This window comes from Gymnoscopelus microlampas, assembly GCF_963454915.1.
Source record: "Gymnoscopelus microlampas genome assembly, chromosome: 8".
NCBI lineage: Eukaryota > Metazoa > Chordata > Actinopteri > Myctophiformes > Myctophidae > Gymnoscopelus > Gymnoscopelus microlampas.
The window spans coordinates 45,971,759-45,987,756 of record NC_139945.1 but is presented as its reverse complement, the minus strand read 5'-3'; the positions used below and the strand labels follow the sequence as shown (position 1 = coordinate 45,987,756).

At 41.5% G+C, this 15,998-nt stretch overlaps 1 protein-coding gene across 2 annotated transcripts; it reads left to right on the top strand.

Moving 5' to 3' along the window:
- Window positions 1-169: 169 nt before the first annotated feature.
- Window positions 170-15,847, top strand: rilp (Rab interacting lysosomal protein). 2 transcript variants are annotated; one of them, XM_084065041.1, is made up of 9 exons: window positions 170-996; window positions 3,312-3,441; window positions 5,671-5,792; window positions 7,773-7,958; window positions 8,515-8,666; window positions 9,153-9,275; window positions 12,297-12,383; window positions 12,782-12,835; window positions 14,310-14,412. In XM_084065041.1, exons 1-8 carry the CDS (start codon window positions 622-624, stop codon window positions 12,828-12,830), a joined length of 1,224 nt encoding a protein of 407 aa, XP_083921167.1. In that variant the 5' UTR covers window positions 170-621; the 3' UTR covers window positions 12,831-12,835; window positions 14,310-14,412. The 2 variants fall into 2 exon arrangements, with proteins under 2 accessions (XP_083921167.1, XP_083921166.1); XM_084065040.1 differs by lacking the exon at window positions 12,782-12,835 and having other exon boundaries at window positions 14,310-15,847.
- The last annotated feature ends 151 nt before the right edge of the window (window positions 15,848-15,998 follow it).

Sequence of the window (15,998 nt, the reverse complement as noted above, 5' to 3'; positions counted from 1 at the left end):
GATTTGCGTTGCCTTTAGAGGAAATGTCATTTGCATGCTCTCTCATGCATTATGATTAGAGTACGGTCGACCTGGCTGGCATTAACATGTAGTTGTTGTAGGACTCTTATTACATTGGTCAGAAAAGTAGGAGGAGGGTTCCTCAACATTACAGCAGGGCTGAGGCTGTGTGAGTGTGTGAGGCAACACTTCTGTCTGTCAAGCTGCTACAGTGCATTGCCTTGTACTCGATGTTCTTTTAATTATTGTGAGCTCTATATGTTATGGCCGCACAAAAACAAAACGGATGATGTGTTGTCGGGAGAAAGGTGTCGGTTTCCAACGTGTTGCTGAGCGGGTGTAGCGGTTTTGTGGACCTTATTGCATTCTGGACGACGACAACAATAACAACAACAACTGACTGCACATGGGGTTATTATCTCAGTTGTGTTTCTAAACCAAGTTCGCGCGTTGTATTCACGAATCGTCAGAATGCTGTCCGCTGTCATTTGAGACGCCTGGCTTTACAGACAATAATAACCTCGACGCGGGTGTACATGTAGTCTCGGTTTCGAATGATAATAAAGTGCACTTGTTGTCTGCCCTGCTGACTGACTGACTGGGCGATCAGATCAGAAAGAAATGGAGAGCATGTGCGAGACGATCGACGACAACAAGCCTCTATCGGAGGCGAAAAAGAACCCAGAAGGCTGTTTCGAGAGGTCGTTCTCGGCGCTGACCGTGGACGACGTCTACGAGATCGCCAAGCTGGTGGGCGCCGAGGTGGAGCGGCTCATCGACGGCTACGGCAACGAGAGCGCCGCGGGTCTGGTGCCCAGGATAGTCAAGGTCCTGGAGCTGCTGGAGAGCTTCGCCTCCAGGAACCAGCACGGCCACAAGCTGAGGGAAGAGGAGCTGCTCAAGACCTTCGAGACGCTGCAGCTGCAACAGCAGAAGAAACAGCGGACTAGTGGGAAGGACGCCGAGGAGGCCAGCAACAAGAAGAATGAAATACGGGTGAGGAAACAAACCAATAGATCTGTTCCATATCGTTAGAACGGAGGAGTTCTCCTTAACGCTATATTACTTTTCAACCGTTGCCCGCAGACTCCCGGTAGCGCAGCCTCTCATCTGTAGTAAAATGTTTTAGTTGCTCCACTGCGCCCCCTACAGATCTGGTCAATGGGATTGTTCTATTGACTAAATCTGTAGGGAGCGCAGTGGAGCAACTACAAAGAATTTCCATCCGGTGGAATATTTTATTTTCTGTCCAAAAAGGGTATTTTAGGCGTGAGGTGGGGGGCTCCGAGTGCTCCCACTAAAGAAAGTAGTCTTTCAACATCATAAAACTGTCTTTGTTTGGTGAGTAGTAGTAAAAGTGTAGGCTATTTTTTTTTTTTTTACTACAGATGAGAGGCTGCGCTAAAGGGGGTGTGCGGCCAACAGATCAAAGTAACATAGCGTTCCGGAGAACTCCTTCTAACGCCATGAACCATATAGCTAAGAAAACTATAAAGCCATGTCACTTATATTTAGTCGTACGACGGTGTTGCTTGCCGAAAACAGCCGATATATAACTCTTATGTGAGCTTGCCTTGTAGATCCGCAATTTTCGCTTATGACGGAATTAATAGGCGCGTGGAAGCCTTTAATCCCCTCTTGTCTGTCTGTGTTTGGAATTAAACGTTGGCCTACAAATAAATGGATGAACGCGACAGTAGACTAATACGTGCTTGTTGCTTGGCGCCAGTCAAGTGTGTCAAATGTCACTTTGACATTGATTGATTGGCACCCAGGCCACGTACTGAACAGGTCACCACGTGTCACCGCCAATGCAGTGAAAACGTTGAGGAATTCTAGAAATTCCGGGGGGCTTTTGATGCATTTCTTATGTATTGAGGTTCCTCAATATCATCAGTGGTGGAAAAAGTACTCACATCCATTAGTTACTTTAGTAAAAGTATCAATACAGCAAAATACTCTGTTGAAAGTAAAATTATAATGTTTGCCTCTGAGATGTAGTGGAGTAGGCCTAGGCCTAAAGTAAAAGTAGGCTACTGAAAATTGGAAATACTCCAGTAAAGTAAAAAAAAAAGTACCTCAAAACCTCACTGAATATGAATCATATTCAGTGGTGTAAAATAACTACATACATTTACTCAAGTACTGTACTTAAGGACAATTTTGAGTTATATAATCATATTCAGTGGTGTAAAGTAACCACATACATTTACTCAGATACTGTACTTAAGTACAGTTTTGAGATATTTTTTACTCTACTGGAGTATTTCCAATCAGGTGCAATGGTGCATCATTGATGCACCTGACATGCTGCTGGTTTATAGAGGAAGTGGTGTGTGATATTACTTCCGCTCAATGAAAGGATTACTGAGTATAGTGTCTTGCGTTCTTTTTTTATTGTTTTGTGCAGCAGCAGCACTCTACCTAGAAAAACAGACACGTTTCGGCACGTCGCCCTTCATCAGCGTTTCTAACTTGTTTCAATATGGTCAAATAATAAGAAAGAGGCAAAAGTTTTGAAAATAGCCGACCTACAAGCTCACAAGGAGTTACAATATGTATCTGTGGAACTGAGTCAAACAAAATTGAATGTCTCAACTACAATGTCTCCTACATTCCAAGTGCACTGCCTCACATGATGGTACCTTCAATCTGATTAAAGACAGTGCAGCTGAGTGAGACTCATCCCTTCATGCACTCTAGTCTACTCTACACTGTATGCACTGTGCATGACAGCTCTGTTCATTATCAACTGTTATTAATGCAGTGTGGGCAAGCGAGGTAAAGCAAGTATTGAGAGGGGTATGCTTTGGGTTAATTAATCCCAGGTGTAAATATACAGGTGCAGATATTCAAGCTATCACAAGGTATATAGGTATATCAATGAATTTGTGTCGGTAATGTGGCTGTGCCAAACCTCACCTCCTTTCCCGTAGGTAATGATTGACATCGGGGGTAATCAAATTATATATTATATATTAAATTAATATGAAAATCTAGAAATACATATTAATGGACAATACAAAAAAAGCAACAACTAGGCTAGTTATCAAAATTATTCTCACTTTAATTGCATCTATAAATGTAAGAGGACATTTTTAATAAGAACATTATCCTCTTTATCTCCCCCCTTTAATGTGTGTAATTCAGAAGACATTTCTTGTCAGCCTGCTTTCCTATCAATAAAAGGCCCAAAAATATCTTTAAAAAAATGGAATTTACAACGTTATGTGAAATATCAAATATTGATGTTTGGTCTCTAAATTCTGTGAAAACAGCAAGCCCGCTGACAGTCAAGCTCCTTTCCTCAGCAGCAGGAGGCGCAGCAGAAGGAGGAGCAGCTGAAGAGGAGGTGTGAAGACCTGCAGGCTCAGGTGCAGCAGCTCCAGGAGGAGAGAGAGGAGCTTCAGACTAGGCTAAGGGGCAGCCATGCCCAGGAGGGTAGGTACCTGTTTATTAAACGTGTAGGAAGCACACAGTGATGTTCAATTTATACTTTTGAACATTTATATTTATACTATGCTCCACAAAAATGACACATTTCAACTGAAGAACATGTCTTCTATGATTATGAATCATTTATTTCCCACAGTAGTTATGTTCTCTTCATCATCATCATCATAACCTTTATTTATGCTCGGAAATACAGTTGAGGGGCAGGCCCTCATTTTCAATGTAGCCGAGACAACAATACAGAACACAACACTCAACAGGCAGAGTCATTCAGATACAGCAACATCAAAATACATGAATCAGAAGACAGAAAACACTCAAAACCAAAATACAAAAAAAACAGATAAACCAGAAAAATAATAATAAAGCCATTACAATCTTGAACAGGAGGTGTTGGAAACTATTGCCCTGAATTGACCCAAAGAAGAAGTGAACAGATTATAAAGGACTTCTGGAGCTCATTCCAAGCCGATGAAGCACTGATAGAGAATGCTGTATGAGCATCTTGTTCTCAATCTCTGTGTCTTACTGGGAATCTTCCCTTACCCCTTCAGTTTTAAGGTTTAACAACATAAACCTTTATACAGCCTGGGGAAATCCAGGGTTCATGTTTTGACACTAGGGCTGTTCCAACAATTTGTCTACAATGTGCCATAATCACATCAAGATTGGCATTGGGTGAGTCTGTTATATTAGGCCTGTAATGCTGCTTGAATGACTAATTATTCGGTAAATATAATCAGCAATCACATCAGTTTCACTCCATCAATATTGTTTCATAGTGGTAATGATGAACAGATTTAATTCAGCAGCATATTATAACTACCAGGCATGTGAGAACTGGTTATGAGTTTAACCTAAAGTTCCCATACCTCATGTCACAGCCTAACATCCTCCTAGAGTTTCCAGTTCTGTTACAGGAGACTAGAACATCATGAAAATAACCAGTGAATTAGATTAATTGCTCATGAATAATAGTCACCAACACTTAGCACTAAACAGAAACCGTTCCACAGTAATGTGAGCCACGAGAATAGAGTTGTTCTGCTGACTCATGCTTGTTAGGACATGTGGTAACAGCGAAATGCTGACATAATTAGACTGTGATTTATGTGACCAGAGTCCTGCAATCCACAAGTGAATTTCAAATGTATTTCTGATATTGACTATTCATATTTTGACTAGGTCTATTCATGTATATTATTTGTGCTCTGGCATTTGTGACTTTCCTGCAATGGGAGTATGGCCTGCCCTGTGAAAGAGCACTGTCTGTTCAGGTGCTACGGTTTCCTAGCTGCACGTTGTTGACCCTGTTCTTAAGACATGTGCGGCAGCCAATGCTGTAGTTTCCATCTCTACAACAATTCACTTAATTGAATGTTGTTAACTAAATTAGTTAGACTATTAGTCGTGTGGTAGTTAATTACTATTGCAACTCGCAAGAGTCATCTATTTCGCTGTGAGGGCCCTTACATTGATCATTGCATGTCTGCTTGAAGGAGGACATTTGGAGAACATCTTATTATTAAATTGACTCCAGCAGCTGGAGACGAGTCAACAGACAGAGATCACCATTCTCCTAGACTCTATAGAAATAATTTGATATTACTTTTTCTTCCCAAATCTTTATATTATTAGATGATATGGCTAATTTATAATCTAGCTCAGACTGGCTTGACAGCAAATTTTGTGACAGATAGTAATGGTGATTTAAAGCTGCAGTGTTCATTAAATTAAGATCCATGTGATGTTTTTCTTTATTATTAGTGGGTGTTGGGAATTACAGCTACGTACTTGTGTTATAACAAATTATTCCGAATTGGGTCTCATTCTGCCTCCCCCCCAGCAAAAGTACTATCAGTTTCATTCAACAATCAAAATATTGATTTATATCATAATGATATTTTCTTTGCATGTCATAAAACATTGCAGATTGGCTATCAGTGTGTCCAATAGAGTTATTCAATATTCTAATAATCATAACAGCTGTGCACCAAACATCCCAAAGAAACCACCACATTAAAACATTGAATTTGCTTCATCGGTGCAGCACATTGATGCAATACTAAAGTGGGGTCCAGGGACCCTCAGGGTTCCTTTAGGGGTTTCCAAATGGACCCAGGGTCCCATGTGTACACTCTCAGAGTAATGGGGGTCCTTGAGAATAAAACTTTTGAGAACCACTGCATTAGAAGCATCCCTGTGTTTGTGTGTCAGATCGCGTGCAACGACAGGAGAGAGAGGTTATGCTGAAGCTTAAGGAAGTGGTGGACAAGCAGCGGGACGAGCTGAGGGCCAAAGTACAGGAGATCTCCACGATCTCCAAAGAGGTGGAAGCGGTAAGGAGAGACACAGAACGCACACAGACATGCATATACTGTACACACACATGCATATCATTGCTGTCGGGTGGAAACCTCATATGTCCACAACTATTACTTTTAAAGAAGAAAAAAAAAACTGTGTTCAAATGGATCCAGTGTAGTTATTTTTTAGCTGCACGCTCTTGTTAATACTTTTTGGTTCAGTATTTATAAAACCAGCAGACACACAAATAGCAGAAATAGCTAATCTATAAGCTCACAACGCAGCACATCGTGACGCATAGTGAGCTTATAGACTGGCTATTTCCGCTAGTATTGCATGACACTGTTTTCCAACGAAGTAGGGCATTCATTTAAGTAAAAACATAAAAAGAGATATGGAAATACAAGGTTTCGGCCCGAAATCGGAGGGGTGAGTTAAACTCTGTGCAGTTCAAGATGTTGATTGTTAGCATGGCTTTCCTTCATGCCGGTTGACACAGAACTTGATGAACTGGAAAGTGGCTGTTAGGAAGTGAATGTAACGTTGTGTTGGTATCAATGAAAGGACACCCCCACAAACTAGTTATGTTCAAAGGTGGGTGACCTCTTTTTCTATCTGCCTTGTTGACTCACCTCTCCTAAAGCAACTACACTCTTTTTATTACTGTCACGTTCATAAACATTCCTGCACCAATTCACATTTCCTCATATTCCACCTTGTATGTCCAAAATTGTTACTAATCAGGAAATGGAAAAAATAACCTGTGTTCATATGGATCCAAAGTAATAATTATTCAGTACTAGCTTTTGTTAATATTCTCATTGGTTAAATATTTATATATCCCACAGATACACTTAAAGGACGACTTCACCACTTTTCAACATATCTTCATATAATAGGTCCTCACTAATGCTCATGATAAAATGGTACAATTTTTTTCTAATCAGTCTGTGTCTCAGAGGAGGGCTGTAGACAGTTCAGACTCAGAGTCCCGTCTACCGGTGACATCATTGATGGGGAATCCAAGCTAATAGAAACTGCAGGCTTTGTATTCCTGGAAAGTTGCAATGCAATAAAAGATCCCATTGTTTTCGCCTTAATAAAAATGTGAATTAAAAAAAATTAATCTTTTTGGGAAAAAAAATCCTGCCTAACGATGATGTCACTGGTAGACGGGTTTCTGGACTGTCCACAGCCCTCCTATGAGACACAGACCAAGTAGAAAAAAATTGTATCATTTTATCATGAGCATTAGTGAGGACCTATTATATGAAGATATGTTGAAAAGTGGTGAAGTCGTCCTTTAACCACTTTAACTTTCACTTTCCACATTTTTCGAAAGTAGTGAAAATACAAAAACACAAACGTACTAATTACCAAGTTGTGTCACGTATATATTTTGTGCAAAATGTATATTTATTGTCCTCTAGGTGAGGTGAGCAGAAATTAATAGAGTGGGAAATGTCCTACTTGTTGTCCTAGGATATTCCATAATCACTATACATAGATAGATACATGGATGAGTCACACTTTGGAATTGGGACAAGTCTAGGCAGTGACTCCCTTAAACACAGGTGCTGTGTGTGTGTGTGTGTGTGTGTGTGTGTGTGTGTGTGTGTGTGTGTGTGTGTAGGTGTGTGCGTGTGCGCGTGCGTGCGTGCGTGGACATGTGCTGTCGTGTAATGATTTAAACAGTAACTACTGGGTGTGGGTTTGTTTATGATTTACCCTTTTCTTCTGGGATCATGTGACTGGAGTGAATGTTAGACTGGATAAAGCACACAGTTTATCCAGCATCTCTGTTTGCTCAAATGGATGCCGAGGAGATTTCCTTCTAGCCTGAAGTGAATGTTAGCTTTTGTTTTAAAGAATTTCTGTCATCTCGGTCCTGCATTCCTCCCCTCCCCCACTGTTTAAGTCGAAATCCTATGTACTGAGTCCTTTCACACCACATCAATAATTTAATTAGTTATTTAGTTATTACACAAATGTTTATGTTTGTGTTTCCCCAGCTCCAGGAGCAACTGGAACGTTTTATGAAGATGAATGGAGAGTTACGCCACAGACAGAGTGTCCTGCAAGCCCAGTTGACAAGCGCTGCAGAGAAGAAGGCTGACATGGAGGCTGACCTCAGACAGAAAGAGAAGGAGATAGAACGCCTCAAAACTACGCGGGGCAACGCCAACTCTAGTAGCCCAGTAAGGACGGCAGTCTGTGTGCGTGTGCGTGTGTGTGTGTGTGTGTGCGTGTGTGCGTGTGCGTGTGTGCGTGTGCGTGTGTGTCTCTCTCTCTCTCTCTCTCTGTGTCTCTCTCTCTCTCTCTCTCTCTCTCTCTCTCTCTCTCTCTCTCTCTCTCTCTCTCTCTCTATACTGTATATATTATACTATGTGGGTATGTGGGTATGTGTGTGCTTGTTATTGTTAATCAATTCACAGAAATGATCATAAAAGCCTGGTAGGGTTCTAACACCGAACACATGTGGATAATAATTAATAAAGGTAGCTCATACTGTATATGAAGGATATGTTTTTTTTACACAAATCAGATTTCATCAGAGTGAATGATTCACCGGCAGCTCGATTCTGAATTCAACTGTAGAGCAATTGTCTGGCAGTACTGATTAAATTGGAGCTTTCCTTCTCCTATCCTAAATTTTATTCCTGTGCATTTCTCTTTCACTTATAAGCTGTGCAAGCAAGGGATTTGGACTCAACCTGGCATCAAGCACAAACCATTTGTTTTATCTCTCAACAGTCCAGTCCACGTCAGACGTCTGTGGAGCAGACGGCAGGTGATCCCGACCTTCCCTGTTTCACCAAGAAGGAGGTACGCGACATACTACACGAGAGGAACGAGCTCAAAACCAACCTGTTCCTGGTCCAAGAGGAGCTGAACTACTACCAGAGGTGCGGGGTTATATACATTTTAGGCATTTAGTGGTATCGCGTATAACGTATGGTTGTTACAATGGCATAGAATTCATTTAATGTGTAGCCAACATTGCAAAGGAAAATAAAAACAATTACTGCTGTTGCACCCTACTGGCTAACCTGCCAGGGACAAACAGCCCAATAAATTGGAACAAGTAAATAGAATCCTGTGTCATCCGTTGTATTCATGTATCTTTGACCACACAAGTAGTGGTAGTGGTAGTAGTAGTAGTATTTTTTTTGTGTTACATGGTGAATGAGAGCAATGTAATGATGTAAATATGTGAGGGAGGTATGGGGAAGGGAAATGGTGGTGTGGAACGTACTAGACACCTATTCAAGTATTTGCACAGTATAGTTAATTGGCTGGCATTTCCACCATGTGTCTATGCCTATTAGTGTTGTGATCTACATCTTGTTGTACATCTATTTTCATATTATGTGTGCGTGTGTTGTCCGCAGGGAGCTCCTAAATGATGAAAAGTGTCCTGGCTTCCTGCTGGATGTCATCCGATCCACAATCAGGAAACAGAGGACGGTTATCAAGGCCAAGATGCTGGGAATTCCTGTGGATGACTGCAGCAGGTCTGACTCTTACTCTGTCTCTGGTCTTTAGTTTTATTATTACTTTCTCTCTCTCTCTTCCCAAAACAACAGCAGCAATAAAGTTTAAGGGTGGTAAGAGTTCATGTTTATCGGCAGCACAAGTGAGGGTTTGCAAGTTTGCCACACAGCAGCGGTACCAGTGGATGCTATACAGTAACTGACTAAAAAGGTGGACCTAATGAAAACGGACAACCCACCAAGTCAACCTTATTTATATTATATAGCACCAAATCACAACAAAAAAGATGTCATGACACTCTAGATACAGAGTCAGTCAAGACTATGTGACCCATGAGCAAGCACTTCGCGACGACGCAAGCTGTAAGGAAATACTCCTCTTTAACAGAAACCTTGAACAGAACCTGGCTGGTTGGAGGGAGAGAGAGAGAGAGAGAGAGAGAGAGCGAGAGAGAGAGAGAGAGAGAGAGAGAGAGAGAGAGAGAGAGAGAGAGAGAGAGAGACACAGACAGACAGACAGACAGACAGACAGACAGAACAATGACTATTATAACAGTGTGCAGCCATAATCCATATAAACTCTCGATCCGCTGCTGGTGGGCCCATAATCATGATCCATGGATGCCTGTGAGACACGAAAGCACAAAAAGAAAGAGTGAAAGGAGCTCGGTGAGGCATGGGAAGTCCTATGGAAGTCTGAAGTTATAGTAGCATAACTAAGGGCTAGTCCAAGGATGTCTGCCTCCTGGACCAAAACTGTGAGATGGTTCCACAAAAAGGAAGCCTGATAGTTGAAGGCTCTGCCTCCCATTCTACTTTTGGAGATTCTAGAAACCACAAGTAAGCCTGCATTCTGGGAGTGTAGTTTTTAATCTGAAATGGAAAACAAACATCAAAATCAGCCTAGGATTTCAGTTCCTTTGGAAGGTGGTGAGATGGATTTTACATTCTATTCTGCATTTTACTTGCCTGGAAACACCAGACAAATCTGCCATTGCAAAAAGATTTAATTGCTCGGCAGATTGGTCTGGCACCGCTTAGTTGTGATTGGATTTCACTCCCTCCGAAGTAGTGAGGGACCAATCAGGGCCCAGTATGCAAATATGGGGTGGGTTTGTCACCAGATTTTTTTTTTTATTTGCCCCTTGGAAATGCAGGTTCCACACAGAGATTCCAGACTAATATCACTGCAGTCTGGCCATCCCAGGCTAGGATTTTACAGGGAGCCAGAACAGAGAAGCTAATATGAGAGAAATATGATAGTTCTTGTAAGCAAACATTTCTTTAGAGACTTGTTGCTTGATAATAAGGAATTGTAACAATATAGCTTTGAGGTAGCATATATGTGGACTAGTTGTTCTGCATCTTCTTGGGACAGGATGTGCCAGATGTTTGCAATGGTATGTACTGTAGGTGAAAAAAGGCAGTCTGTGAAATGAGTTATGTCGGAGTTAAAGGACATTCGATTCCTGATCGAAGATAATGCCCAGATTTCCTTACAGTGTTGCTGGAGTCCAGAGTAATATCATCCAGAGTAGCAACATGATAAGCCACAAGAACACTGTTACTGCATTTTATTTTGCCATTTCATTATTGGTCTGTGTGTCTTAGCCAGTATATGTAGATGGATATGTTCGGTATCATTAAGTTATTGCGAACGCGGAAGGAGGCCAAGTGGAGCCTACTATGTAACTCGGCTCGGCTTGTGACTCTGTCTGTGTGTGTGCAGTATGTGTGCAGCCACGCCCCCATGTGACTCACGCTCTCATTGGCTCGCGCCCCCATGTGACTCGAAACTCCGTGACTGAAATATAGCAGCTGCACTACCTGTGTGCAGCCGCCCGAGTGCGCCAGAGTGCACTACTACAGTATGGCTGAAATATAGCAGCAACAGTCAAGCTGCGTTCGCTTCCAGCGTTCGCACGTCTTACTTGTGACTATGTCTTTAGATAAAAGTGAAAACTTTTAAACTTCAAATAGACCAACCATACCAAGACACTGGAGCATTCATTAACTACTTCTGGGCATGTCATAATAGGTGAATATTCTGCAAAATTAGGCAAACATTGGCAGAAAATATTAGAGCTTGTTAGGCTTGATAGGCTATTTTCAGCAAACAGACTTGGTGTAGAGAGAAAAACTGAGGCGGCCAAGTATTGGACTCCTGGGGGACCCCAGTCAACAAAGTATAAGTCTGCACGTTTATTGCAGGCGGTTTTGATTGATTGATTGATGGAATACTTTATTAGTCAGAAATGCAAACAGCACGGGTACAGTCATACATTTGGGCTAAAATGATAACCCCAAAAAGTCCTGAGGACTTGTTTCCATTGTGGTCCTATATATTCAATTCATCAACATACTATAAAAAATAACACCAAAATACAATTTCATCAACAAATATAAAGCACTATGTACTGTAGAAAAAGGGGGGTAGCTGACTGTCAGACACCCCTGCAATACATGTGCAGACTCACTGACTGTGCCAGTGTCTTACTTTAGTTTGTCTATTTGACGTTCAGGTAAAAAGGTTTTTACTTACTGTCCTTTACTGTTCAGCACATAAAACCATATAATTCGGAACTTGGCTAAAGCATGTTGGACGTCACTTTTGGGACCTGATGTCATTAGATAAACTTGCACATTGCTGACACACCCACATCAGGAACATGACATCCATTGTAACAATTTCGGCTCACAATATTTGGAATGTTCTTGCTGCCACTAGTTCATTCAACTCGAAGAAAACACTGCGCTGAGTAGTTGCCTGTCGAGTGCACCGCCCGGAAACCAGAGGCCTGTCTGTCTATGGCACTTGCTCCTTCCCATTGTGTCCGTGTGTCCATGTGAATATTAATTTGATTGATCAATGGTATAATATTTGAATGATCCATAGAGGCCAGGTGGGCATCGACAGACACCAGGATACACACAGAGCTCATCTTTCTGGCAGGCTTGCTTGCCCTCACACACAGCTTAAAAACACACACGCACGCACACACACTTTTCATAACTATGGTTTTCATTTGTCTCCACCTCCAGTGATGAGGAAGAGAAGGGTCCCTTGTTTGAGCAAACAGAAGAGGACAGCACCGATGGGAGACCAGCTGAATCTCGAATCCGAAATCTGTGAGTACAATTTTCAGCTCCAGATGTCTAAAAGAACACTGTATATTAAACCCTTCGAAAAGAATGTATATTATTTTGAATAATGTATTTTTTTATTATAAAAATACCCCCCCCCTGCCCCCCCCCCACACACACAAAATTTAGATTTTTTTTATTTTAGTTCAATGAAGTGCTATAATTGACGTAGCTGCATATCAACACCTTTATCCTCATAAAGAATGCAAGGATCTATGAATATGCAAATTACTAACAAAATATTTACAGGTAATTCCAAGTCGGCAGCTTATCTTCTTTCCAAACATGTCTGTACCTTCAGCTGTCTGTGTATGCTGAAGCTAAACGTGCCATGTTACCACATATTGGACTATAATAGGTTTGACATCACACATGTGACTCAGATTTCAGGGAAGTACACAGAAGCTCTCCCTCTCCAGGGGAAGAATATGAAAAAGGTGACTGACTTTAATTACATTTAATTGTTGTAACTTAAACACTATCCCTGCTACTGCTAATTTTAGGTCCCTCTTGCTGGTCGCTGGTTATTTAGCTAAACGACTAACTAACTAACTAACGTATCTTAGCCATTTAGCTTAGCGCCAAACTCAGCTTTTCTGCTAACGATGGATAAAGTAGCCAATTATCTTTACAGCTTTTTCTACCAATTTAGTCATGCCAATTAATTCCTCCCACTGCTTGCCACTGCTGTTGCACCCTACTGGCTAACCTGCCAGTGAAGAGCCCCTACTGGGAGGACGTAGCGCCTCCATCCTACTCCTCCTGTTCAACATTCCCCGCTGACAGGTGCCGCCTCAGCCTGTATACATGCAGTAACAAAGATTGCCCTCCTTGCCCTGCTTCCCTCCCCTGAACACAGCCAATCTTTTTCATATACTATAGTTGCTCTGCAAGCCAGATGCACTGCAGTGGATTCAAACCCCTAGACTGCATTGGTGGGCAGGTAATTTAGGCTACCCCTGTGCCACCTGCCCTGAAATAAAAGTTGATTGATTTTTTGATGGTGTTTTGAGAAAGACATTTAGAGAGAAACCCCCCATTGATTCAGCACCGTGGACATGGCTTGCAGTCACTAGCTAAATACTAAAGCCAATTCTCCAGCCAAACGCTTTTGAAGACGAGCGAGGAGAGAGGAGTGAGGATCAGTGACGATACATCAAGTGTATCCTACATGTCTTCTTTGCAGATGTTTTTTCATCGGAATCTGTGACGTATACTGTATGTACAGGTTTTCCTTTCTTTCACCCGTGACTTCCTCCACATGACAACCCTCCGGGATCCGGAGTGATTCAGCGTTCCAGCTGTGTGACACGTCATAAGTAATTGCCGCCACTTCAAAATGAAGTGGACTGAGCGAGGAGCATTCTCGTTCCTTAAAGTTAACCCAAACGATTTCTCCATCCTCGCCTCCTTGCTCCGTGGTGGGGCTAATGCACAAGGAAACGACATGAGTGGCGGACGCAAGGATGGAAGTTTGAGTATTGGTATCTGGCTATTGAATTTTATAAACTCAGTCTGATTGGTGTATTATCTATACCGCCCAAACTATACCATACTATAGTTTTGTGCGCAAGACATCTGTCTTGAAATGAACGAGATGGCTTTTCATGCACATCATTGCCCATAAGACCTTACAATTCGGCATTGCGCATTATGTCAAGATAAGAGGCCAACATCAGGGACAGTTGAGCATCCAAAATCACAATGATGACCACCACCACAAACACAGTGTCCTCGCAGAGATCATCTGCAAGGTCCTATACTGTACGTCTCTCCGTTTCAGTCAAGAGATTGACACCACCTCGGTTCTAAGATCTGTGATATCTTCTATCCGTCTAACCTATATTTAGCTCTGGGCCTCTGCAGTAGATTTTGACCTCAGGCGTGTCTTATCTCCCTTGTTGCCAATAGCTTTGGTTTCCTGACGCGTTCGGGCAGCTCCCGGAGCCCCAACCACATGAGCACTTCTGCCTCCGCCTGGGAGATCATTGGAGACTCTGAGGTCAACGGGGAGAGCTGAGTTGAACCCACGGCTGTAAGCCTTCTCTGTGAATTCCTCATGTACCGCTGCACTGTGCCCCTACATTGCCTTCTGCTTTTCTGAAAAGAAAAGCCTGCCCTTTTCATTTACTTGTAACCCTTTCCTTATCCTTAATGTTGAAAATGATGCATTATTATATGGTTTTAAACTATAATTTTTCATTTTAAGACTTGTTGTCAAGCAAGTGGACTATTTTGGAATTTCAGGAAAGTGAAAGTGACATTGCTTGTCATGCTTCAACCATTATATTTCTTCTTTGCTTGTTATTTCTATCATACTTTCTATCACATCCTGTATAGTTAGTTTCACTGGTGTTCTCTCCTCCATCTTATTTCTCTTTGATGTCCACAGTATTAAGAGAGAGATACTTTTTTTTTTAATTCATTGATCTTATGTATCCACAAATTATTCTCAGCGAGATTGTGTATAGACAGATGGGGAAAAAAGTATAAACCAAAGATTTTACCATGATGTATTATAAAATGAAACTTGTATTGGAACCAATCAGTACTACACTTTTGTACCACAAGAGGGCATTGGTTCATTGAGAATACTATTTTAAGTTATTAACCCTACATATATTTTTAAAACCAACCATTTAACTTGAACTAATCACTTAACTTGGGGTATTTTTGTGACATGTCCTTACCCATGTGTGGGTATAATTTGTCATGACTAATGGCATTTAGCACTTTTATGATCTTCTAGTAAGACGCAGCTTGCCATCGATTCCCAGTCTATTCTGTAACTGTGAATACATACACTGTATTCCCCCATCCTGAATGTATTGAGTATGAGAGTCTCATGTATTGATTTAGATTCTATTGTTTTATATGTATCATTTCGCTCCTAAAAGGATTATTCCTGCGATAGCAGATCACAATAAGGATTGCATTCAATTGTGTACATGTGTGGCATTTGCTGGGGCACCAGCCTCTGCATAATAAGGTCTCTTTACTTCTAGAGGAAGTGTCTGTGTTTCCTTTGGGGAAATGAGCGATGGTGAGTAGGTTTTCTTCTGTCCCTATAACCATTATATAATTATTAAGTTATTGCCAGACACACACGCCACAGTAGCTGTGTCTTACTGGCCCATTTCTACTTTGTTGTACGACCATGAGCCAAATATTGTCAGCGTCAGCGATGAACATGGTTGTACAGCAATGTATGAATTAGATTTGAATCCTCTCCTCCACGATTAACACACCATAGTGGTACACAAGTAGTGAAAGAAAGTCTTCAGGTATTTGGTTGTTGCAGGAGAAAATGTGTGATCCTTGTTATATATTTGCATATATTCCTACACATTACATGTGTATACAATGTATTTTTGTAAACATGTTTATTTTTTTGTTGAAAAGGTTTTTTGGCAACAAAACCCAGAATAAAGATCTTATTTAAAATGCAATCGTGAATTTTATTAACTGTGTGTGTGTGGGTGTGTGTGTGTGTGTGTGTGTGTGTGTGTGTGTGTGTGTGTGTGTGTGTGTGTAAGGTGGTCCCGCTCCTGTGACGCACCAGACCTGCCTTTACTCAATCTGGGAACCCAGATGTGGGAT

Coding starts and splice junctions, on each gene's coding strand:
- rilp (XM_084065040.1), top strand. CDS start 622: ATGGAGAGCATGTGCGAGACGATCGACGACAACAAGCCTCTATCGGAG. Junction 997..3,311: donor ACAAGAAGAATGAAATACGG/GTGAGGAAACAA, acceptor TCCTTTCCTCAG/CAGCAGGAGGCGCAGCAGAA. Junction 9,276..12,296: donor CCTGTGGATGACTGCAGCAG/GTCTGACTCTTA, acceptor CTCCACCTCCAG/TGATGAGGAAGAGAAGGGTC.